At 38.2% G+C, this 22,252-nt stretch overlaps 1 protein-coding gene across 1 annotated transcript in view; it reads right to left on the reverse strand.

Moving 5' to 3' along the window:
- The window catches only part of LOC124722267 (glutaryl-CoA dehydrogenase, mitochondrial-like), a 43,918-nt gene extending 22,341 nt beyond the window's left edge, over positions 1–21,577 (reverse strand). The window contains exons 1-3 of the mRNA XM_047247454.1: positions 21,564–21,577; positions 20,539–20,758; positions 2,256–2,485 (exon numbers count right to left, since the gene is read on the reverse strand). Of these exons, the coding sequence (XP_047103410.1) occupies positions 2,256–2,485; positions 20,539–20,758; positions 21,564–21,577 (464 nt within the window). The remainder of the gene's footprint in view (positions 1–2,255; positions 2,486–20,538; positions 20,759–21,563) is intronic.
- Positions 21,578–22,252: the final 675 nt, after the last annotated feature.

The following is a 22,252-nucleotide window of genomic DNA, read 5'->3' on the forward strand; positions in this document are numbered from 1 at the left end:
CTCAAGACAATTAAAAACCAATTTTTCCCATCCAATGTGATATGAACTTGCCGTGGTGGATGGGCTTACGTAACTAACAGTATCACACCTGTACACGCATGCAAACTGAGTAGTTAAGTTTGTTTAACGTCAAACGTACACCTTAGGCATTGTTGTATGATTCATTTGTCATTTGTAGTCGACCACTATTAAATTATAATGCTTACAGTGCCATATATTGCTACATATTGTAACTATTTATTTTCCGTCTGCCATATGTTTTCCCCCTTCTCTAATAACATTCCGTTACAATTTGACGTCATTCTGACTAGTGGTGTTACTTCTACAGTGGTTTGAAAGTTTAATTTTAATTATAATCATCCTATATTATATCTTGCGTGATTGCCCAATTTTGGCCTTGCAGGCCATTTTCAAGCATTGTAGGTGTTAATGTGTTGTGCAGTTACCCTGTTATTAAACAGTGCATACAGCCGATCTGAAAGCCAGCACATGACGTGCAAGTATGGCTGTGGTACCCCATGTGAACCAAATATGCAGTTACATCAATTAAATATCTAGGTGTAAAGTTGCAAAGCAATATCAAATGTAACAAGCACATGACATCAGTTGCAGGGAAGGCAAGTGGTCAAATTTGTTTTATTGCAAGAAGTCTTTTTAGTATGGCTCATCTCTAAAGGAGGCCACATACAGAATACTTCTTGAATACCACTAGAGTCTTTGAGACTCTACCAGGTAGGATTAGAGTACATCGAAGCAATTCAGAGGCACGTTGTTAGATTTGTTATTGATAGGTTCAATCATTATATGAGTATTATGGAAATCCTCTGAGAACTTGAATAGGAGTCCCTGGAGGAAAGACGACATATTTTTAGTGAAACACTATTGAGAAAGTTTAGAAAACCAGCATTTGCAATTGTCTGCTGAAGAATTTTACAGCACCCAATGTACATCTTGTGTAAGGAATATGAAGTAATCATAAGGTAAATTTGGGTTCATACACAAGCAATTAGACAGTCTTTTCCCCCTCACTCCATTTGCGAGTGGAACAAGGAAGAGAATGACTCGCTGCTGTGCAAGGTAACCTCTGCCAAGCACCATAAAGTGGCTTGTGGAGCATGTATGTAGATGTAGATGTCTACATCAATTTATGGAAGTAAAGGAAAACATAAATAACTTTGAGAGGATCTGAACTCTCCTCCATCAAATTTGTGTCCAGTTCCTGTAATTAGTACTCTTCCTTGGGAACTTTGCAGTGTAATAATGAACCTCAGAATATACTGTAACTAAGTACATGATTTCATAGTACTCTAATCAAATGAGTCATTTAGTTTACAAAGGACTTAGTCAGTGAAAAATATAGTAACATGCTAGCCATTTATATGATCGTCCTTTAATTAATATTAAGCTATCTTTAATCTCTATTTTTCAACATACATTGATTTATACTTCACTATATGTGCAATGTCACATACACTTTACAGTCTTGTACATTCACAAATTTTTCAATTGTATACAAGCAAAATGGCACAGTGTAAGACACTCAACTCATTCGGTTCAAATCCCCACCTGGACATCCTGATTTAGGTTTTCCTTGATTTGTTTAAACAGTTTAAGGCAAATGCTGGGAAAGTACCTTGTAAAGGTACTTTTAAAAGGGCACAGCTGATTTCCTCTCCAACCTATTTCTAATGACCTCATCATTGACAATGTTAAGCTCTAATATTCCATCCTTTTCCTATGGAGATGGAGATGTCAAGCAGACATGATTTCAGTTTGCGTTTGAAGTTAATTATATTGTATATTAGATTTTTCACATACTTGGATAAGGGGTGAATTAATTTTGGGACTGCATAACCCACTGCTTTCTGCATCACACTAAGCCTGAGTGAGTTTTGTTACCAGGAATTTCTGAGTTGAAAGTGAACATCTTCATTCCCAAATGAATTACATAGCATTTCTTGTGTAACTTTGAAAATTATGACATAAAAGTAGTTACAAGTCAATGTGTCTTTATAGAGGCAGTTAATACCACAGGACAGAATTCTAGGATGAAAAATGTTATTTTTCTTTAATATACCTTATATTTTACCCTTATTTTAAAAAATTATTTTCAGTAATGAACAAGTTTGGATTATCTAAGTTTTTTTCAACATATTTCAAATTAAGTTTTGATTTGATTGAATATGTTGTTTTCTCTTTGTGATTAAAATCAGCAATATTACAAATTCTTATTCCTCAAAAATTAGTACACTTACAAATTCTTATCCTTCAGGCGACCCACATGAAGACATGCTTGAAGACCTATTGATATTTCTGTAAGCATATCTGCTAATTTCTTCTGAATGAGCTGGGTGGCTGCTAAAGGCCGTCCAAACTGGTGACACTCTAGTGTATATCGACGTGCTTCTGCTAAGCAAAACTCTGCTGCACCCAGGGCTCCCCAACCAATACCATAACGAGCATTACTAAGACAGGTAAAAGGTCCCTGGGGAAAAAGGGCACAAAAAAAGAACCTTAAGTTACAACAGATCCAACACTTACAATAAAAATGTGAAATATGGAAGAGTTTATTTTGAATATAAATAGAACACACAGAAAAACTTTATCATCTTCACTTCAAACATCAGGCCTTTTTTAGTTTTGCCTGTTACAGTATGCATCAATTCCTCAGTATTCTTCGAGTTCATTATATCCACATTGTGTAAACTGTATGAACCAAATGAGTATTGATTATATAATCCAATGTGCCTCAACTAAGAATACATTTGCCATGTTTACCAAGATTCATCCACAAGATAACAGATCGTAGGGATGAGAGGTTTTTTTTTTTTTTTTTTCTTTTAGGCTTTGAAGAATAAATTGGATCAGCCATCATAAATGAGTGTAATGAATACAACTTTAATCTACGTGACAATCTGGTTGTTGATTTGGAAATTATGTAAATATCTGGAGATGTGTATTAAGGTCAGTGAGAACCTAGGGATGAGAGTTACTTTTTTCTTCTAGGCATTGAAGAATAAATCGGATCAGCCATCAGACATGAGTGTAATGGATACAACTTTAATCTGTGCGACAATCTGATTGTTGATTTGGGAATTATGTACATATCTGGAGATGAGAATCTAGATTATTCCATGATTGAACTTAGAACATCCAAAGTGATTGTGTCAACAATTTGCTTACAGTACTTCATGAAATCGGTGCTCAGCTGCAGGATGATTTGCCTCATAATGGGGAAGAAGAAGATAATTTGAAAAAGAGTAGCAACATAATTGTACAAATTTTCTCACTTTAGATGAAAGAGTAGTGTCTCAAACTACTTGTATTTTCTTAAAATTAGTAGAAATGGTCATACATATTGCAAATCTTTAACTGGCAATACAATTATAGAAAATAATTAGTTTTATTTCCTACAGATGAAATTATGCTGTTTTGATATCAGCCTGTAAAAGCAGACATAAGTTTGTATCTTTCAACTTTAAACCTGCCTATCTCCTACCACTTACTTTTCAAAATATTTTGGAAGACTATTTATGATCATATTTATTGACATGTTGCAATTCCTTTCTGATTCCTTCCCAATTTGGTTTCCATATAAGATACTTCACAGAGGATGCTATAATCATTTACAGGAATAAAATACTTTGTTAACAGTATCCTCTGAGAATCTTTTTGAATTTTTGGACCTCTTCCAGGTTAGACTTACAAAATTAATACAGCATGGGAAATCAGATAGTATAGACTCTTTCAGTGTTTTACCCTCAACCTATTCTTATCTTGATTTTTCATTAATGGCTTTCCAATGATGGTAAATAATCAGGCAGCAATGGTTGCCAATAAAATAGCTGTACAGATCAAGTATTACTACTACACAACACAAGCCACAAAAATGTCAAATTTGTTAATACTATTTTATAATAGTGAATGACACTGCAAGTCATTGAAATGAGATAAATGTGCTGGAAATTCAGAACATCCAACATGTAAGGTTCCTATGTAGCCAAACAGACAATTAAATTGGCAGCTTATTGATAACTAACTGAAGCAACAAAGTTTGCTCCAAAACTTATTTTCTGACAGTATGACAGACAAGTGATTCTGTTATATTCTTTGTGTATTTCTATCATCTGCACTAATGAAAAGAATTTACATTTCATAGGCTATAGTTAAACAGAAGAGGGAAGTTCCACGATTGTAGTAGGCTTGTCTCTCTCACACACATGGCAAACATGAAAAAGCCAACACACATTACAAAAAGATTGGTAGAAAAGGACTCGCCAAAGGTGGATGTACCAGAATTAAATGATGCTAAATATACAATTATGTACCAGTTTCTGAGAAAGAAATACGCCTGATTGGCTGACTTTGAAGTAAAGATGCTGTAAATACAATAAATAGCTACAAACCCACAAATGAATCCATTTCAAAAATTTACAGTCACAATGTACTATCTTTGCATGACAAGACTATGAAATACACAGCTCTGGTTTTCTTTTTATTTACACATCAAGTTCCGTAGGACCAAATTGAGTACCAAATCTCCAAGGTCATGCAACATGTCAGAACATGAAATTACAACATACAAGTAATAACAGATAAAATAAAATGTATATGAACTCAAAAAAAGACAAGCCATAAGTTTGAGTAAGCACAATCAACAATATAACATAGGAATGAGCTTAATTTTTCAAGGAACTCCTCGACAGAATAGAAGGAGTAACACATGAGGACACTCTGCAGTTTCAATTTCAAAGTGCATAGATGACTGCTAAGATTTTTGAACTCCTGTGGTAGCTCATTGAAAATGGTTGCAGCAGTATACTGCACACCTTTCTGCACAAGGGTTAAGGAAGTGCAATCCAAATGCAGATTGGATTTCTGTCTAGTATTAACTGAGTGAAAGCTGCTAACTCTTGGGGATAAGCTGATATTGTTAATAAGAGATGACAGTAAAAAACAAATATACTGAGTGGCCAATGTCAATACCCAGACTAGTGAACAGGGGTCAACAAGAGGTTTGCGAACTTATTGCCCAAACTGTGCATTTCTGAAGCACAGATATCTTTTGAGAATGATAAGAGTTACCCCAAAATATAATACCATATGACATAAGACTTATGTCATAAGTGAATGAAAATAAGCAAAGTAGACTAACTTTCATGTTGAACGATCACTTACTTCAGATACCATTCGAACAGTAAAAATGGCGTCATTAAGTCTTTGGACAAAATCCTGAATGTGGGCTTTCCATGACAGTTTACTATCTATCTGAACACCTAGAAATTTGAACTGTTCAGTTTCATTAATCATACGCCCATTCTGTGAAATTAAAACGTCAGGTTTTTTTGAATTGTGTGTTAGAAACTAAAAAAGCTGTGTCTTACTGTGATTTAGAATTAGTTTATTTTCTACAAGCCATGAACTTATGTCATGAACTGCACTATTTGAAACTGAGCCAATGTTGTACATAACATCCTTTACTACCAAGCTAGTGTCATCAGCAAACAGAAATATTTTAGAGTTACCTGAAATACTAGAGGGCATTGCATTTATATAAATAAGGAATAGGAGTGGCCCCAACACTGATCCCTGTGGCACCTCCCATTTGACCGTACCCCACTCAGACTCCACATCACCACTATTCTCAACACTGTGAATAATGACCTTCTGCTTTCTGTTGCTAAAGTAAGAAGTGAACCAATTGTGAGCTATTACCCACATTCCATAATGGTCCAATTTCTGCAGCAACATTCTGTGACCAACACAGTCAAACACCTTGGTTAAATGAAAAATATGCCTAGTACTTGAAACCTTTTGTTTAACACATCAAGTACCTCACAGAGAAAAGAGAATATAGCATTTTGAGTTGTTAAATGACTTCTAAAGCCGAACTGTACATTTGATATCAAAATGTGTGATATAAAATTATCAATTATCCTTACATACAGAGCATTTTCAATGACTTTAGCAAACATTGATGGCATAGAAATAGGTCGAAAATTGTCTACATTATTCCTTTCTTCCTTTTTATAAAGCGACTTTCCTACTGAGTACTTTAATCATTCAGGAAACTGACCATTCCTAAACAAAAAATTAGAAATATGGCTAAATACAGGGCTAACATGTGCAGCAAAGTACTTTAATATTCTGCTAGGCACTCCATCATATCCATGAGAGTCCGTAGTCTTCAGTGATTTAATTATTCACTCAATCTCCCCCTTGTCTGTATCACTGAGAAATATTTCAGACATCAATCTCGGAAAGGCATTTGCTACGATTGTTATATGATTTCCTGTAGAAACTAAATTTTTATTTAATTCACCAGCAATGCTCAGAAAATGATTGTTAAATACTGTACATATATCTGATATACAAGTAACAGAAACTGACTTTATATTGCCAACCTTGTGCTGCTGACCGGACACTTACTTCACAACTGACCATATGGTTTTAATTTTATCCTGTGAATGAGCTATTGTATTTGCATGCCATGTACTCTGTGTCTTCCTAATAACATTTTTAAGCACCTTGAAGTACTGTTTGCAATGCACTACTGTAGCTTGATTGTGACCACTTCTAACGTTTTGATATAATTCCCGCTTTGTTCTACGTAATATCCTTACCCCACTAGTTAGCCACCGAGGCTGCCTTTTACTGCTAGTACCCTATTTAGCCCCCCCTCCCCATGAACCATGGACCTCCCAAGTGGGGAGGCTTGCGTGCCTCAGCGATACAGACAACAGAGGGGTATCTGTCGAGAGGCCAGACATATCTGTGGTTCCTGAAGAGGGGCAGCAGCCTTGTCAGTAGTTGCAGGCGCAACAGTCTGGATGATTGACTGATCTGGCCTTGTAACACTAACCAAAATGGCCTTGCTGTTCTGGTACTGTGAACGGCTGAAAGCAAGGAGAAACTACAGCCGTAATTTTTCTCAAGGGTATACAGCTTTACTGTATGATTAAATGATGAAGGTGTCCTCTTGGGTAAAATATTCCGAAGGTAAAATAGTCCCCCATTCGGATCTCCAGGCGGGGACTACTGAAGAGGACGTCATTATCAGGAGAAAGAATACTGGCATTCTATGGATCGGAGTGTGGAATGACAGATCCCTTAATCGGGCAGGTAGGTTAGAAAATTTAAAAAGGGAAATTGATAGGTTAAAGTTAGATATAGTGGCAATTAGTGAAGTTCGGTGGCAGGAGGAACAAGACTTTCTGTCAGGTGAATACAGGGTTATAAATACAAAATCAAATAGGGGAACTGCAGGAGTAGGTTTAATAGTGAATAAAAAAATAGGAGTTCGGGTAAGCTGCTACAGACAACATAGTGAACGCATTATTGTGGCCAAGATAGACACGAAGCCCGTGCCTACGACAGTACTACAAGTCTATATGCCAACTAGCTCTGCAGATGACAAAGAAATTGAAGAACTGTATGATGAGATAAAAGAAATTATTCAGATAGTGAAGGGAGATGAAAATTTAATAGTCATGGGTGACGAATTCGATAGTAGGAAAAGGAAGAGACGGAAACGTAGTAGGTGAATACAGATTGGGGGTAAGAAATGAACGTGGAAGCCGCCTGGTAGAATTTTGCACAGAGCACAACTTAACCATAGCTAACACTTGGTTCAAGATCCATAAAAGAAGGTTGTATACATGTAAGCAGCCTGGAGATACTGATAGGTTTCAGATAGATTATATAATGGTAAGACAGAGATTTAGGAACCAGGTTTTAAATATTAAGACATTTCCAGGGGCAGATGTGGACTCTGACCACAATCTATTGGTTATGAACTGTAGATTAAAACTGAAAGAACCAGAGGTTGTACAGAGTTTCAGGGAGAGCATAAGGGAACAACTGACAGGAATGGGGGAAAGAAATACAGTAGAAGAAGAATGGGTGGCTTTGAGGAATGAAATAGTGAAGGTAGCAGAGGATCAAGTAGGTAAAAAGATGAGGGCTAGCAGAAATCCTTGGGTAACAGAGGAGACACTGAATTTAATTGATGAAAGCAGAAAATACAAAAATGCAGTAAGTGAAGCAGGCAAAAAGGAATACAAACGTCTCAAAAATGAGATCGACAGGAAATGCAAAATGGCTAAGCACGGATGGCTAGAGGACAAATGTAAGGATGTAGAGGCTTATCTCATGAGAGATAAGATAGATACTGCCTACAAGAAAATTAAAGAGACCTTTGGAGAAAAGAGAACCACTTGCATGAATATCAAGAGCTCAGATGGAAACCCAGTTCTAAGCAAAGAAGGGAAAGCAGAAAGGTGGAAGGAATATTTAGAGGGTCTATACAGGGGCGATGTTCTTGAGGACAGTTTTATGGAAGTGGAAGAGGAGGTAGATGAAGATGAAATGGGAGATATGATACTGCGTGAAGTGTTTGACAGAGCACTGAAAGACGTAAGTCGAAACAAGGCCCCGGGAGTCGACAACATTCCATTGGAACTACTGACAGCCTTGGGAGAGCCAGCCCTGACAAAATTCTACCATCTGGTGAGCAAGTTGTATGAGACAGGCGAAATACCCTCAGACTTAAAGAAGAATATAATAATTCCAATCCCAAAGAAAGCAGGTGTTGACAGATGTGAAAATTACCGAACTATCAGTTTAATAAGTCACAGCTGCAAAATAGTAATGCGAATTCTCTACAAATGAATGGAAAAACTGATAGAAGCCGACCTCGGTGAAGATAAGTTTGGATTCCGTAGAAATATTGGAACACGTGAGGATATACTGGCCCTACGACTTATCTTAGAAGAAAGATGAAGGAAAGGCAAACCTATGTTTCTAGCATTTGTAGACTTAGAGAAAGCTTTTGACAATGTTGATTGGAATACTCTCTTTCAAATTCTGAAGGTGTCAGGGGTAAAATACAGGGAGCGAAAGGCTATTTACAATTTGTACGGAAAGCAGATGGCAGTTATAAGAGTCGAGGGGTATGAAAGGGAAGCAGTGGTTGGGAAGGGAGTGAGACAGGGTTGTAGCTTATTCCCGATGTCATTCAATCTGTATATTGAGCAAGCAATAAAGGAAACAAAAGAAAAGTTTGGAGTAGGTATTAAAATCCATGGAGAAGAAATAAAAACTTTGAGGTTTGCCGATGACATTGTAATTCTGTCAGAGACAGCAAAGGACTTGGAAGAGCAGTTGAACGGAATGGACAGTGTCTTGAAGGGAGGGTATAAGATGAAGATCAACAAAAGCAAAACGAGGATAATGGAATGTCATCGAATTAAGTTGGGTGATGTTGAGGGAATTAGATTAGGAAATGAGACACCTAAAGTAGTAAAGGAGTTTTGCTATTTGGGGAGCAAAATAACTGATGATGGTCGAAGTAGAGAGGATATAAAATGTAGAATGGCAATGGCAAGGAAATCGTTTCTGAAGAAGAAAGATTTGTTAACATCGAGTATAGATTTAAATGTCAGGATGTCATTTCTGAAAACATTTGTAGGGAGTGTAGCCATGTATGGAAGTGAAACGTGGACGATAAATAGTTTAGACAAGAAGAGAATAGAAGCTTTCGAAATGTGGTGCTACAGAAGAATGCTGAAGATTAGATGGGTAGATCACATAACTAATGAGGAGGTATTGAATAGAATTGGGGAGAAGAGGTACTTGTGGCACAACTTGACTAGAAGAAGGGATCGGTTGGTAGGACATGTTCTGAGACATCGAGGGATAACCAATTTAGTATTGGAGGGCAGCGTGGAGGGTAAAAATCGTACAGGGAGACCAAGAGATGAATACACTAAGCAGATTCAGAAGGATGTAGGCTGCAGTAGGTACTGGAAGGTGAAGAAGCTTGCACAGGATAGAGTAGCATGGAGAGCTGCATCAAACCAGTCTCAGGACTGAAGACCACAACAACCCTATTTAGGACATTCTAATGGAAAGCAGCTCTCAAAGAGCATCAGAAATGTGTTAAGGAAAGCATTATATTTGTCATCTATGTTACCAGCACTATAAACATCCTGCCACTCTTGTTCCTCGACAAGGTTTAAAAAATTCTCAATTGCTTTTGGATTAAATGGTTCAAATGGCTCTGAGCACTATGGGACTTAACTTCAGAGGTCATCAGTCCCCTAGAACGTAGAACTACTTAATCCTAACTAACCTAAGGACAACACACACATCCATCCCCGAGGCAGGATTCGAACCTGTGGCCGTAGCGGTCGCACGGTTCCAGACTGTAGTGCCTAGAACCACTCGGCCACTCCGGCTGGCTTTTGGATTAACTTTCCTGCATAGTTTGTAATTATATGTGACATTTGTTTGAGTACAAAATCCTTTTAGTGTTAAAATTGGTGCATCATGGTCTGAAAGGGCATTGACCCTTTTACTAACAGAATGCCCATCTGGTAATGAAGAATGAATAAAAATGTTGTTTATGGCTGTGCTACTGTTCCCCTGCACTGTAGTTGGAAAAACACATTCTGCATCAGATCATATGAATTTAGGAGATCTACCAACATCATTTTTCTTGCACTATCATGTACAAAATTTATACTGAAGTCACCACACACAACTAATTTCTCGTACTTCCTATAAAGTGAACAAGAACCCCCTCTAGCTTGGGCAGAAATGCTCTGAAGTCAAAATTAGGGGACCTATAAACAAAAACAATTAAAAGTTTAGTTTCACTAAATTCAACTGCAACTGCACAACATTCAAATATCTGTTCAGTGCAGTGCCACGATACATACCTCTATGGACGCAAAAGGAATACTGTTTTTTACATACATGGCCATTCTCCCACTCCACAATGAAATCCTTGAAAAACAGCCAGCTAACCTGTATCCTGGTAAAGGAAGCCTCTGAATCGTCAAATTATTTAAGTGGTGCTCCGATATACGAATAATTTCATAGTCAACATCTATAAGCAGTTCACTAACTTTATCTCTAATAGCTTTAATATTCTGATGAAATATGCTAACTCCTTCTCTACTTGGAAACACGACATCCTCTGAAGGTGAGCCCTTAGAGGGACTTCCTTTAAGCAGGTATATCCATCAGCTGACTTCATTCAAAAACGGTGCAGCTCTAACACCAACTACTACAGGAATTTTTCCAAGAGTGTCCTACCACCACCCACTACACTTGCACCTATAAGCTTTGCCAGTATCCCCTTCCCAAACCTGTTGAAGTGCAGGCCATGCCTAGTGAAACCTGATCTACTGATAAACTCAACTGGCACCAATGCAATGTGACCCATGCCCTCTGCCATCAGTGCCCTCTCCAGCCCAATGTTAACGTGCTTAACAGCTGCATTAAGATGAGGCTGATCATGATGCGGAAACAGTTGCATGAAATGCAGATTGATGCCATCAGTTTGAGTAGCTATCTTTATCAGGTCACCACCTACATCACATTCCCTGTCCCTATCAAGGCTATTCCCTGCACCAGGTCTAATTTGGTGCGTAGCTTTGTGTATGTAATTAATTTCCTAATTTATTTTGACCATTCCTAGTTAATATCTTTTGTTATGGAGTGAAATCAGTAATTTTTTCAGGACTTAAATTCTATTGTTTACTTATAAACAAAAATAAAATCTGTAATAATTATAAACATTTGGAAGAAGAACTACTAGAATCCTTTAAGTATTTACTTGGCTCTATTCGAAAACATGTTAGCAAAGTCAGCCCTTATTTAATTCCAAAATAATTACCAGATTGGTCAAAAGCATTGTTTGCATAACTAGATCTGCTAATTTCATTATTTAAACAAATAATTTGGCCTAATCTTTGTGGTAGAGAGAACTGTTAAAAAGGAGGAATTTTTCGATCTATTCATATAATTGAATGAGTTATGTTTTAATTGTAATTTCTGTAACTTAAAACATCAAAAAAGTATAGTCTCAGTGCCTATTTACTGTGAGGATTTATAAAGGCCCTATGTTTGGTCCTGAGACAGTCCGTCCACGGCCAATTTTCAGAGGGAAATTATGTACTGCTTCAAGTAACAACAATGCATCAAATTTAACAGTGGAATTAGTGTAACACAAATAGGCCATGTGTTAAGGCAATGACAATGTCTGTTCAAGTTATTTGAGAAATAGTGTCACACATACCTTATTCTTCTGCAAGAACTGCGAACTGTGTGGTTAGGTTTATACTGCTCATAGATGTTCAACAGCAAACTATCATAGCAGTATGCTGATGTTTGCCTGCAACCTATTAATGAGGCTTATCAAAATTTACCAATAGTGAGCTATGTACTGTTGGGGGTTGTGGACAGTGACAGTAAAGAACTGTGAAACACAACTGTGCAACTGTTAGCTACATTAATTACAGTAGTCAGTGTTGAACTTCCACCCTCCAACCCCCCCCCCCCACCCCCTATTTTTTAGCCAGTATAACAATGCAGTACGTCGACACCAAGGACAAATGAAGAAACAAAGCAGGTGAACGTCACAAGCTTTCAGCCAAGTGCTCATTGGCCTTTTCCAAGAGGTATGACTGCCAGTGGGCTGCTGGTACACCCTTATATATGCTAGCTGCCAGCTGATATCACTGGTGCTCACAGCCTTGCCATATATGGGCATAATTTGACTTGGCATTCAATATGCCCACTTCAACCATGTGATCCCTGGATTCCACATCATTCTGAGCTGCAGGAGGCCATCTCCATTAAGGGCGTTATTGATGATTTTTATTTCAGTGGCTTATTTAATTACACAGTCCCAAAAGCCATTAGTGTGAGCCACAACAGTGGTTTCATCGAATTTGATCAAGCGACCGTTTTCTAAAGCATGTTCAGCTAAAGTCGATTTCTCAAGGTAGTGTATGCGATAAAGCCTCTTGTTCTTCTGTCTGCATTGTTCTACCATTCATACCGATTTCCAACATATGACTGGCCGCACTCACAAACCATCTTGTAGACCCGAGGTATTCTGCGACCTACTCCATCTCTAACTGGTCTCAGGACTTCCGAATATTTATCAGAGACCTGAAGATCAATTTGATTTTGTGTCTTTTCAGTAGGTGGCTTGTCTTGCTCAACATGGACCCACAGAATGGCAAGAAGACATGTTTCTTTTCCCACTTTTTGTCGGTGGTCTTATTGTGATTCTCACTTGAAAGCACTCCATTTATTTGATGAATGTTGTAACCGTAGTTCCTGAAGACCATACTGTCACCCTCATTAAGATGAAGATGGTCAGTCTGGTTGATAAAATCATTAGACCACAGAGCTGTGGTCAAAACACACAATAACCCTGAAAGAGTGGTTTGGTGTGGGGCTGTAGAGGGGTGACGAGGACCGCGGTGGCCATCGTAGGGTTGTGGACCACTCTGGCTGCGGCATGGATGGGGCCTCTCCGTCGTTTCTAGGCCCCCGGTTAACATACAATACAATACAATACAATACAAAACAACACAATGATGATCATTTATGAGTCACTGCAAGCTTAATATCAGTAACATGTATTGTCTTAATACAACTGGCCAGAGCCAATAGTTTTTCTTATTGCACAAAAAAAGTATTTCATTCTCCTCCATCTATTTTTCTCCTTTTCACATCAAAACTAAGAATATTCCTGTTACTGTCAACTGGAGATACTACAAACACATTTTTGTGTTTTCTTGATTTTATAAAGTGTGGTCAGTTATGTTGTTTTGTTGTGGTCTTCAGTCCTGAGACTGCTTTGATTCAGCTCTCCATGCTACTCTATCCTGTGCAAGCTTCTCCATCTCCCAGTACCTACAGGAGGCTACGTCCTTCTGAATCCGATTAGTGTATTCATCTCTTGGCCTCCCTCTACGATTTTTACCCTCCACGCTGCCCTCCAATACTAAATTGGTTATCCCCCGATGCCTCAGAACATGTCCTACCAACCGATCCCTTCTTCTAGTCAAGTTGTGACACAAACTCCTCTTCTCCCCAATCATATTCAATACCTCCTCATTAGTTGTGTGATCTAACCATCTAATCTTCAGCATTCTTCTGCAGCACCACATTTTGAAAGCTTCTATTCTCTTCTTGTCTAAACTATTTATCGTCCATGTTTCACTTCCATACATGGCTACACTCCATACAAATACTTTTAGAAACGACTTCCTGACACTTAAATCTATACTCGATGTTACCAAATTTCTCTTCTTCAGAAACGCTTTCCTTGCAATTGACGGTGTACATTTTATATCCTCTCTCCTTCGAGCATCATTAGTTATTTTGCTCCCCAAGTAACAAAACTCCTTCACTACTTTAAGTGTCTCATTTCCTAATCTAATACCCTCAGCATCACCCGACTTAATTCGACGACATTCCATTATCCTCGTTTTTCTTTTGTTGATGTTCATCTTATATCCTCCCTTCAAGACACTGTCCATTCCGTTCCACTGCTCTTCCAAGTCCTTTGCTGTCTCTGACAGAATTACAATGTCATCTGCGAACCTTAAAGTTTTTATTTCTTCTCCATGGATTTTAATACCTATTCCAAATTTTTCTTTTGTTTCCTTTACTGCTTGCTCACCTCACCAAAAGTCTTGTTCCTCCTGCCACCGAACTTCACTAATTCCCACTATATCTAACTTTAACCTATCCATTTCCCTTTTTAAATTTTCTAATCTACCAGCCTGATTAAGGGATCTGACATTCCACACTCCGATCCGTACAACGCCAGCTTTGTTTCTCCTCATAACAATGTCCTCCTGATTAGTCCCCGCCCGGAGATCCGAATGGGGGACTATTTTACCTCCGGAATATTTTACCCAAGAGGATGCCATCATCATTAACCATACAGTAAAGCTGCATGCCCTCAGTAAAAATTGTGGCTGTAGTTTCCTCTTGCTTTCAACCGTTCGCAGTACCAGCACAGCGAGGCTGTTTTGGTTAGTGTTACAAGGCCAGATCAGTCAAGCATCCAGACTGTTGCCCCTGCAACTACTGAAAAGGCTGCTGCCTTTCTTCAGGAACCATTCATTTGTTTGGCCTCTCAACAGATACCCCTCCGTTGTGGTTGCACCTACGGTACGGCTATCTGTATCGCTGAGGCACGCGAGCCTCCCCACCAACGGCAAGGACTATGGTTCAAAGGGGGAGGTGGTTGGTTATATAATTGATATCAATGGGTTTCTGTATATCATTCAGGTTCTTAAGGGCAATTGTAGCCTCAAAATGAATGGAAATCGTGTTTATGACATGTTTTAACAACATTGTGTGTAAAGTTACTCCATTCAAAGAGTACATGCATATTCAAATGCAGAGATATGTAAACAGGCAGAATATGGCACTGCAGTCGGCAATGCCTATATAAGACAACAAGTGTCTGGTGCAGTTGTTAGATTGGTTACTGCTGCTACAATGGCAGGTTATCAATATTTAAGTGAGTTTGCACGTGGTGTTATAGTCGGTGCACAAGGGATGGGACATAGCATCTCCGAGGCAGCGGTGAAGTGGGGATTTTCCCATGTGACCATTTCACGAGTGTACGGTGAATATCATGAATCCAGTAAAACTTCAAATCTCTGACATCGCAGCAGCTGGAAAAAGACCTGCAAGAATGGGACCAACGACAACTGAAGAGAATAGTGCAGCGTGACAGAAGTGCAACCCTTCCACAAATTGCTGCAGATTTCAATGCTGGGCCATCAATAAGTGTCAGTGTGTGAACCATTCAATGAAACATCATCAACATAGTCTTTTGGAGCCGAAGGCCCACTCGTGTACCCTTAATGACTGCACGACATGAAGCTTTACACCTCACCTGTGATCATCAACACCGACATTGGACTGTTGATGACTGGAAACAAGCGGATGGATGTGTAAGGGTATGGAGACAACCTCATTAATTCATGGACCCTTCATGTCAGCTGAGGACTGTTCAAGCTGGTGGAGGCTCTGTAATAGTGTGGCGCGTGTGCAGTTGGGAGTGCTATGGGGCCCTTGATATGTCTAGAGATGACTGTGATAGGTGACACATGCGTAAGCATCCTGTCTGATCACCTGCATCCATTATTCATGTCCACTGTGCATTCCAACAGATTTGGGCAATTCCAGCAGGACAACTCGACACCCCATACATCCAGAATTGCTATAGAGTGGCTCCAGGAACATTCTTTTGACTTTAAACACTTCCACTGGCCATCAAACTCCCCAGACATGAACATTATTCAGCATATCTGGGATGCCTTGCAACGTGCTGTGCAGAAGAGATTCCACCCTCTCATACTCTTATGGATTTATGGACAGCCCTGAAGCATTCATGGTGTCAGTTCCCTCCAGCACTACTTCTGACGTTAGTCGAGTTCATGCCACATCATATTGTGGCACTTCTGCATGCTTGCGGGGGCCCTACACAATATTAGGCAGGTGTACCAGTTTTTTGGCTCTTCAGTGTACTTTGCAAGATATTTGGCAGTATTGCCTTATAATGGATAACTTTACACACGTCTGGAAATTTTAAATGGAAAGAAAACAGAAATCTGAAGTGGCATGACACTTTTCATAGCTTTATTGACTTGTTGGAACCTATTACAAGGATAAATGCAATATGGCAAGTCATTTAAATTTTAAGTTTTTATTATGTAAATTGAAAATAATGCTTCTGCTGTGTCTGGAGCACGAGTTTCTCACCTTCACTTTTATAGTATTTCTATAGCAGGATGAGGCACTACTAACCTTGATTTCACTTCAATAAAGACTGGATACATACATAAAAGATTGCAGGTGTTCTTTGAACTACAAAGATCATCTCTGTAATACCACAGGTTCATCAAGTAGCCCCTAGTTATTGATTTTGGAGATATCTCCAACATCAGGCCATACAAATGTCTATGTTGAGTCACCTGTCATCTTCACGAACTTAACTTGAATCTCATCATAAGATAGCACTTGTCCAATAATTTCCTCAGTAACCTTATTTTCTGCTTTTGTTTGCAGTCGTCGTAAAGTTACCCCCACCCAAGCAAAAGTCACACACCTTTGCTTGTTTTAAGCTTGCTAGTAAAATGTCTCCACTAAAAAAGTGTTTCACCTACTGTTCCACATAACTATGACATGGCAATGACAGTTTCTAAGCAATGTAAAAATACGTAAAGATGCTCACATCCAATTAACTGCATTTATCATCCTGCATCATGATGTATGAACAACACTGTCATGATTTTTCAATCCAGTAAAGTTCACTATGTCTTATCTAAGCAGCCATTTTACTCAGAATTTCCAAAACAGGCCATGGGCGGCACCCCACAGAACTTAATGGAAAGTGTGTAAAGTAACCCAGGTTGCATAATTTAACCCAGTTTATGGTACATCAAATTCAGTCGTTATCTTAAAACCATTGCAGAGTATACCCTTGTACGTTTCATCCTCTCAGAAACTAAACTCTGCTTATATTCTGCTAAACACAAAAATAGTTTTATACATAATCACTATTATGAATTTGAATATTTTATTTCCATGCATTCAAAAGACAGCAGTAGATTTTAAGCAACTTTCTTCTTCTCTGAATTTCTAATTCTTCTGAAGCACACATAAATTTGATAATTACTGAAGATTTTTGTACCCAAATGTACAAAAAACTTTGGACGAAAACAGAAGGCATTCAGCCTGATCCATCTATTTGCCATGCTTTCTGTCAAACTACAGCAAGCTGTAGTCTCAAAATAAAATGGCACAAAACCTACAGCACTGCTCCCTGTCTAGCACTGCTGCAATTGCATTCTCACAATGAGTGGCTTTTGGATATTAGCGAGATCATGAAAACCAATCCTCTGCAACAGTTAACATGTTCATCTGATGATTAGATTATAGTGTATGTTTTAGAGTTCAGTTGTTACATCATATTTCAAAAGAAAATATAAAACTGACAAGAATATTTAGAACATACAGAGTGAATATCGAACACACACAGAGACTGGCAATAGCAAGAAAAACTTTCCTGAAAAGCAAGATGATGTTAACAACAAATACAAATTTAAGTGTTAGGGAGCCTTTTATGAATGTATTCATTTGGAGTGTGGTGTCATGTAGAAGTGAAAGGAAGAAAATAAATGGTAAAGAGAATATAAGCATATTTGGTGCTACAGAAAAATCCTGAAGATTAAATGTATAGATTGGATAAGTAACAAGGAGGTACTGAATGGAATTAGACATCAAAGAGCTTAACATCAAAACTTGCCTAACAGAAGAAAGAGATTGATTAGACACATCCTGAGGCATCAAAGAATAGTTTAATTTGGCCTAGAGGAACGTGTCAGGGGTAAAAATTGCAGGGGGAAATCAATGTTAAATACAGTAGGCAGGTTTAAATTGATGTAGGGTGCAGTAGTTATGCAGGTAGTAAAAAGTTTATACAGGAAAACAAGTCAGTCTTCAGACTGATGAATTCAACAATTACAATAAGCACTCTGTATTACTCGGCAAGGTGAATCAGTTACCTGGCTGTAATGGGAACTACTTGGCGATGTGACTTGTTACAGTAACGTTCCAGTCCATCTCAGAGTGTGAGCACAAAAAGGGACTGCAGAAAATACCTTTGTGGAAAGCCATGACTACTTGCTATTAATATCGTTAATATTACAGGCAATGAAAACAAGAAAAGTGTGATAGTGCTGACACAGAAGGTGATAAAAGATGCATTCAGTTAGGGAATGGTGTGCAAATTACAGAAGGAGGGATATGATGCCAAGTGGAGTAGGACATCAAGTATGTGCTCCAAAACAGAATTAGAGAAATGCATACAATAAATATTTCATTGGTGATCTAAATAAATTGCTGCAATATTATGGCCATGGAAGGAAATACAATCTTTGCAGAAATTTCACAGCTGTTGTTTCACTGAATTAGCCTTCCCTACTAGAAAAGAAACTCTAAGAAAAACTGTTCCATCTATGGGATTTGATTTTAGAAGTTGCTAGAATGAATGAGTCATGAACATACTAGCAAAAAAGCCCATGATATCAGACTTTTAAAAAAAATTTATAAAATGAAGCATTAGCATAAAGTGACCAATGGTTTACTTAGATGAGCCATGGATCGAGACACATTACACTGTGAAAAATATTGCAAAGTGGCAATGTGTGAACAGTGTCATCAGACAACAGTGCCAGAGAGCGTTTCATTGTTGTGACTGCAGAGTTTCATTTTTTGTTCACATATTCTCTGTGACAACAGGAAAACTTCAGACTATCATGTAGAAATGGCAAAAAAACTACAAATCTGTAGAGACAAAGAAAACCAAACTTTCACATTAATTATGGAGCAACAAACACTTTCTCTTTATTCAATTGGTAAACTCTTGCAAAAAATGTCCCTTCTTACTGCTGTCATGCCATCTAGACCTAAATCCTACAGAACTATTATGAAATCTTGCAAAGATAATCGTGATACATCACACATCTTACTCTCTAACCTGAAAAACTTAACAGCTCATGCCTCTGCTGCTAATAAATAAATGTTGTTTGTCATCTAGCTTGGTGCATACCTTTTGATGTAACACTACTTTGGTGATTTATGCATCAATTTTTCGAGTTATAGTTGGCATTACAAGGCTAAGTGGGTTTCCTTCCAAACCTTTCCACCTACGAAAAATTTGAGATGGTCACTGGGAATCAAACACAGGACCTTGGCATTACTAGGCACAAATGCTAACCACTAGACCACAATGTCACTTTGCTTATGTGGCTGTGACATTATCTTTTACTGCTGTGTCCTTAGAAGACTTGAAAGTATACGTATCATGCCAAAAAAGTGTGTGATGATGAGTGGAGGAGACACACTTTGATGGCCAAGGAACTGAAAATATAAATAAAATCACTCAGCACAGATTCAAACAAAAAGTCAGCATTGTCATCCTCCAATGAAACAGCAGCAAAGAATCAACAGATACACACGTAGAAAATAGCGATGTCACTGGGGAAGATAGTTTTCCAGATATTGCCCTTCTTACTGCTGCCCACTGTGAGCAGCCAAGGTGAGATATACTATGTGTCCCAATTCCGGTCTTATTCTAAATGGGTACTTCATTTAGATGTGAGTATAGACATTTAGCGTGCGACAGCACTCCTCTTGTAACAGTACTGGAAGGTACACAATTACTACCTCCCCTCCTTGCTTATAGGGCATGAACACAGGGGCACCGGCACCCTGGCCAGATAATTGGATTGCTTTGCTGGGTAAAACTTCAGCTAAGGGAATTAAAATACACTCATCTATGGAATCTAAAGGAAGTTCTAGACATTACAGGCATAATAAAGAAGAAAATTGTAGAAAATAAAGTAACTTTTGCATCTGTTGCCTAAAGATGCTTCTACTAGAATAAAGAAATTTTTCTTGCTGTTCTGAGTTAAAGCATACACAAAACATGACACTTTGCCCTCACTTGTTCCTACCAACACACAATTCTCATTTAACAAAGAATTAAATACTGCTCTTGGTTGGTGTCGCAACGTAGTTGTCAGTCTCACACATTGCAATTCTTGACTGAATTACTCTGCCCATATTCAGTATGTTCTGGTATAAGATTAGGGATCATGGTAGTGAGTTATGGTGACACATGACAAAAACAAAATTCAAGCTTACTTTGAAACTGGTCACACCAGGAAGAACGTTTTCCTCTGGAACTTCAACTTCATCTAAGAAAATCATTCCTGTAGCAGATGCCCGAAGTGAGAATTTGCCTTCTATTTTGGGTGTTGCCAATCCTTTAGCTCCATTCCATTCCACAATGAATCCTCGTAACTTGCCGTCTTCACATTTTGCCCAAATAATTAAAATATCTGCAACTGGGGCATTGCTTATCCTGAACAGACAATAAGTTACATAAACATAGATGCAGTATTACAAGTACACTTTTCAAATCAAAAGAAATCAACACAATGGAAACTCATCATAGATAGTATTAAGGAACAAGCATATGACAATATGATGTGTCTGAAATACCCAAATATAGCTACAGGTATGTACTATTATGCATGCCCACTCGGTTAGCTGTGCAGTCTAACGCACTGCTTTCCAGGTAGGAGGCATGCCGGTCCCCGGCACAAATCCATGCAATGGATTAGTGTTGACGTCCGGTGTGCCAGCAAGTATGTGGATGGTTTTTAAGGCGGTTTTCCATCTGCCTTGGCAAATGTGGGCTGGTTCCACTTATTCTGCCTCAGTTACACTATGTCAGCGATTGCTTCACAAACACTTTCTCCATGTACGCATACACCATCATTATTCTACCATGCAAACATTGGGGTTACTCTCGTCTGGTGTGATATGTTCCTGGGGGAGGGGAGGTGTCCACTGGGGGCTGAACCGCGCAATAACCCTTGGTTCGGTGTGGGGCGGCGGTGGGGTGAGTGGACTGCTGTAACCTGTTGTGGGATTGTGTACCACTGTGGGCTATGGCAGGGACGAAGCCTCTCCATCATTTCTAGGTCCTCAGTTCCATACAATACAATATTATTATGCATGATTATTAACATAGAAAAGCACCAGTGTAGGATTTTTATAACATAAGAAATGATATTATTATTATTATTATTATTATTATTATTAACCTTTATTTGTCTATGATACCTTTACAGCCTTGAACATTGTAATTGCTGCACACTTACAATGATGATATCATGTCGTACATATAAGGAATACATAAGCTAAAATAGAAGCACATTAGATGCCATTATATAAACATTCAACGCCACTAATACACTGCAACATTCAAAAGTAATACTACTGATAATGGAGTTCAGAAATGTCTGAGTGGATATAAAAGTCTTTTAATTAACAGCTGTTTCAACTTGCTCTTAAAGAAATTTCCACAGAGCTGCTTCACATTATTTGGCAACCTATTATAAAATGCAAGTGGACTTTCATTTGTAGCACTTTTGTTACTCAGTATCATAATAACAACACCTTATGAGACCTTAGTTTCTCCCAGTGTATAGAATGTCGTCACCCAGCTGCATTCCCCTAAGTTATTTGAATACACCTTGTTCATGTATTGCATTAATAAAATCTCTATTCATTATGCTTATTGCATCATTCTCTTTTACAAATATAATTGTCATAAGCATATACCTTTATTGTATAGTCAATAAATTATACTTAATATAGTCCCAACACGACTAGTGTTTGCTTACAGTAGTAATAACCATAACTAGTATCTTCTGAAGCCTGAATATTTTATCCATGTAGACTGTGGGTGCTCCACCCCAAATTTCAGTCTCGTGTTGTAAATGAGAAGGGATTAATCCATAGAGCATTTGTTTAATAATAGGAGGAGTTATATATTTTTCAGGTGTTT

This window comes from Schistocerca piceifrons, chromosome X, assembly GCF_021461385.2.
Source record: "Schistocerca piceifrons isolate TAMUIC-IGC-003096 chromosome X, iqSchPice1.1, whole genome shotgun sequence".
NCBI classification, from domain to species: Eukaryota; Metazoa; Arthropoda; class Insecta; order Orthoptera; family Acrididae; genus Schistocerca; species Schistocerca piceifrons.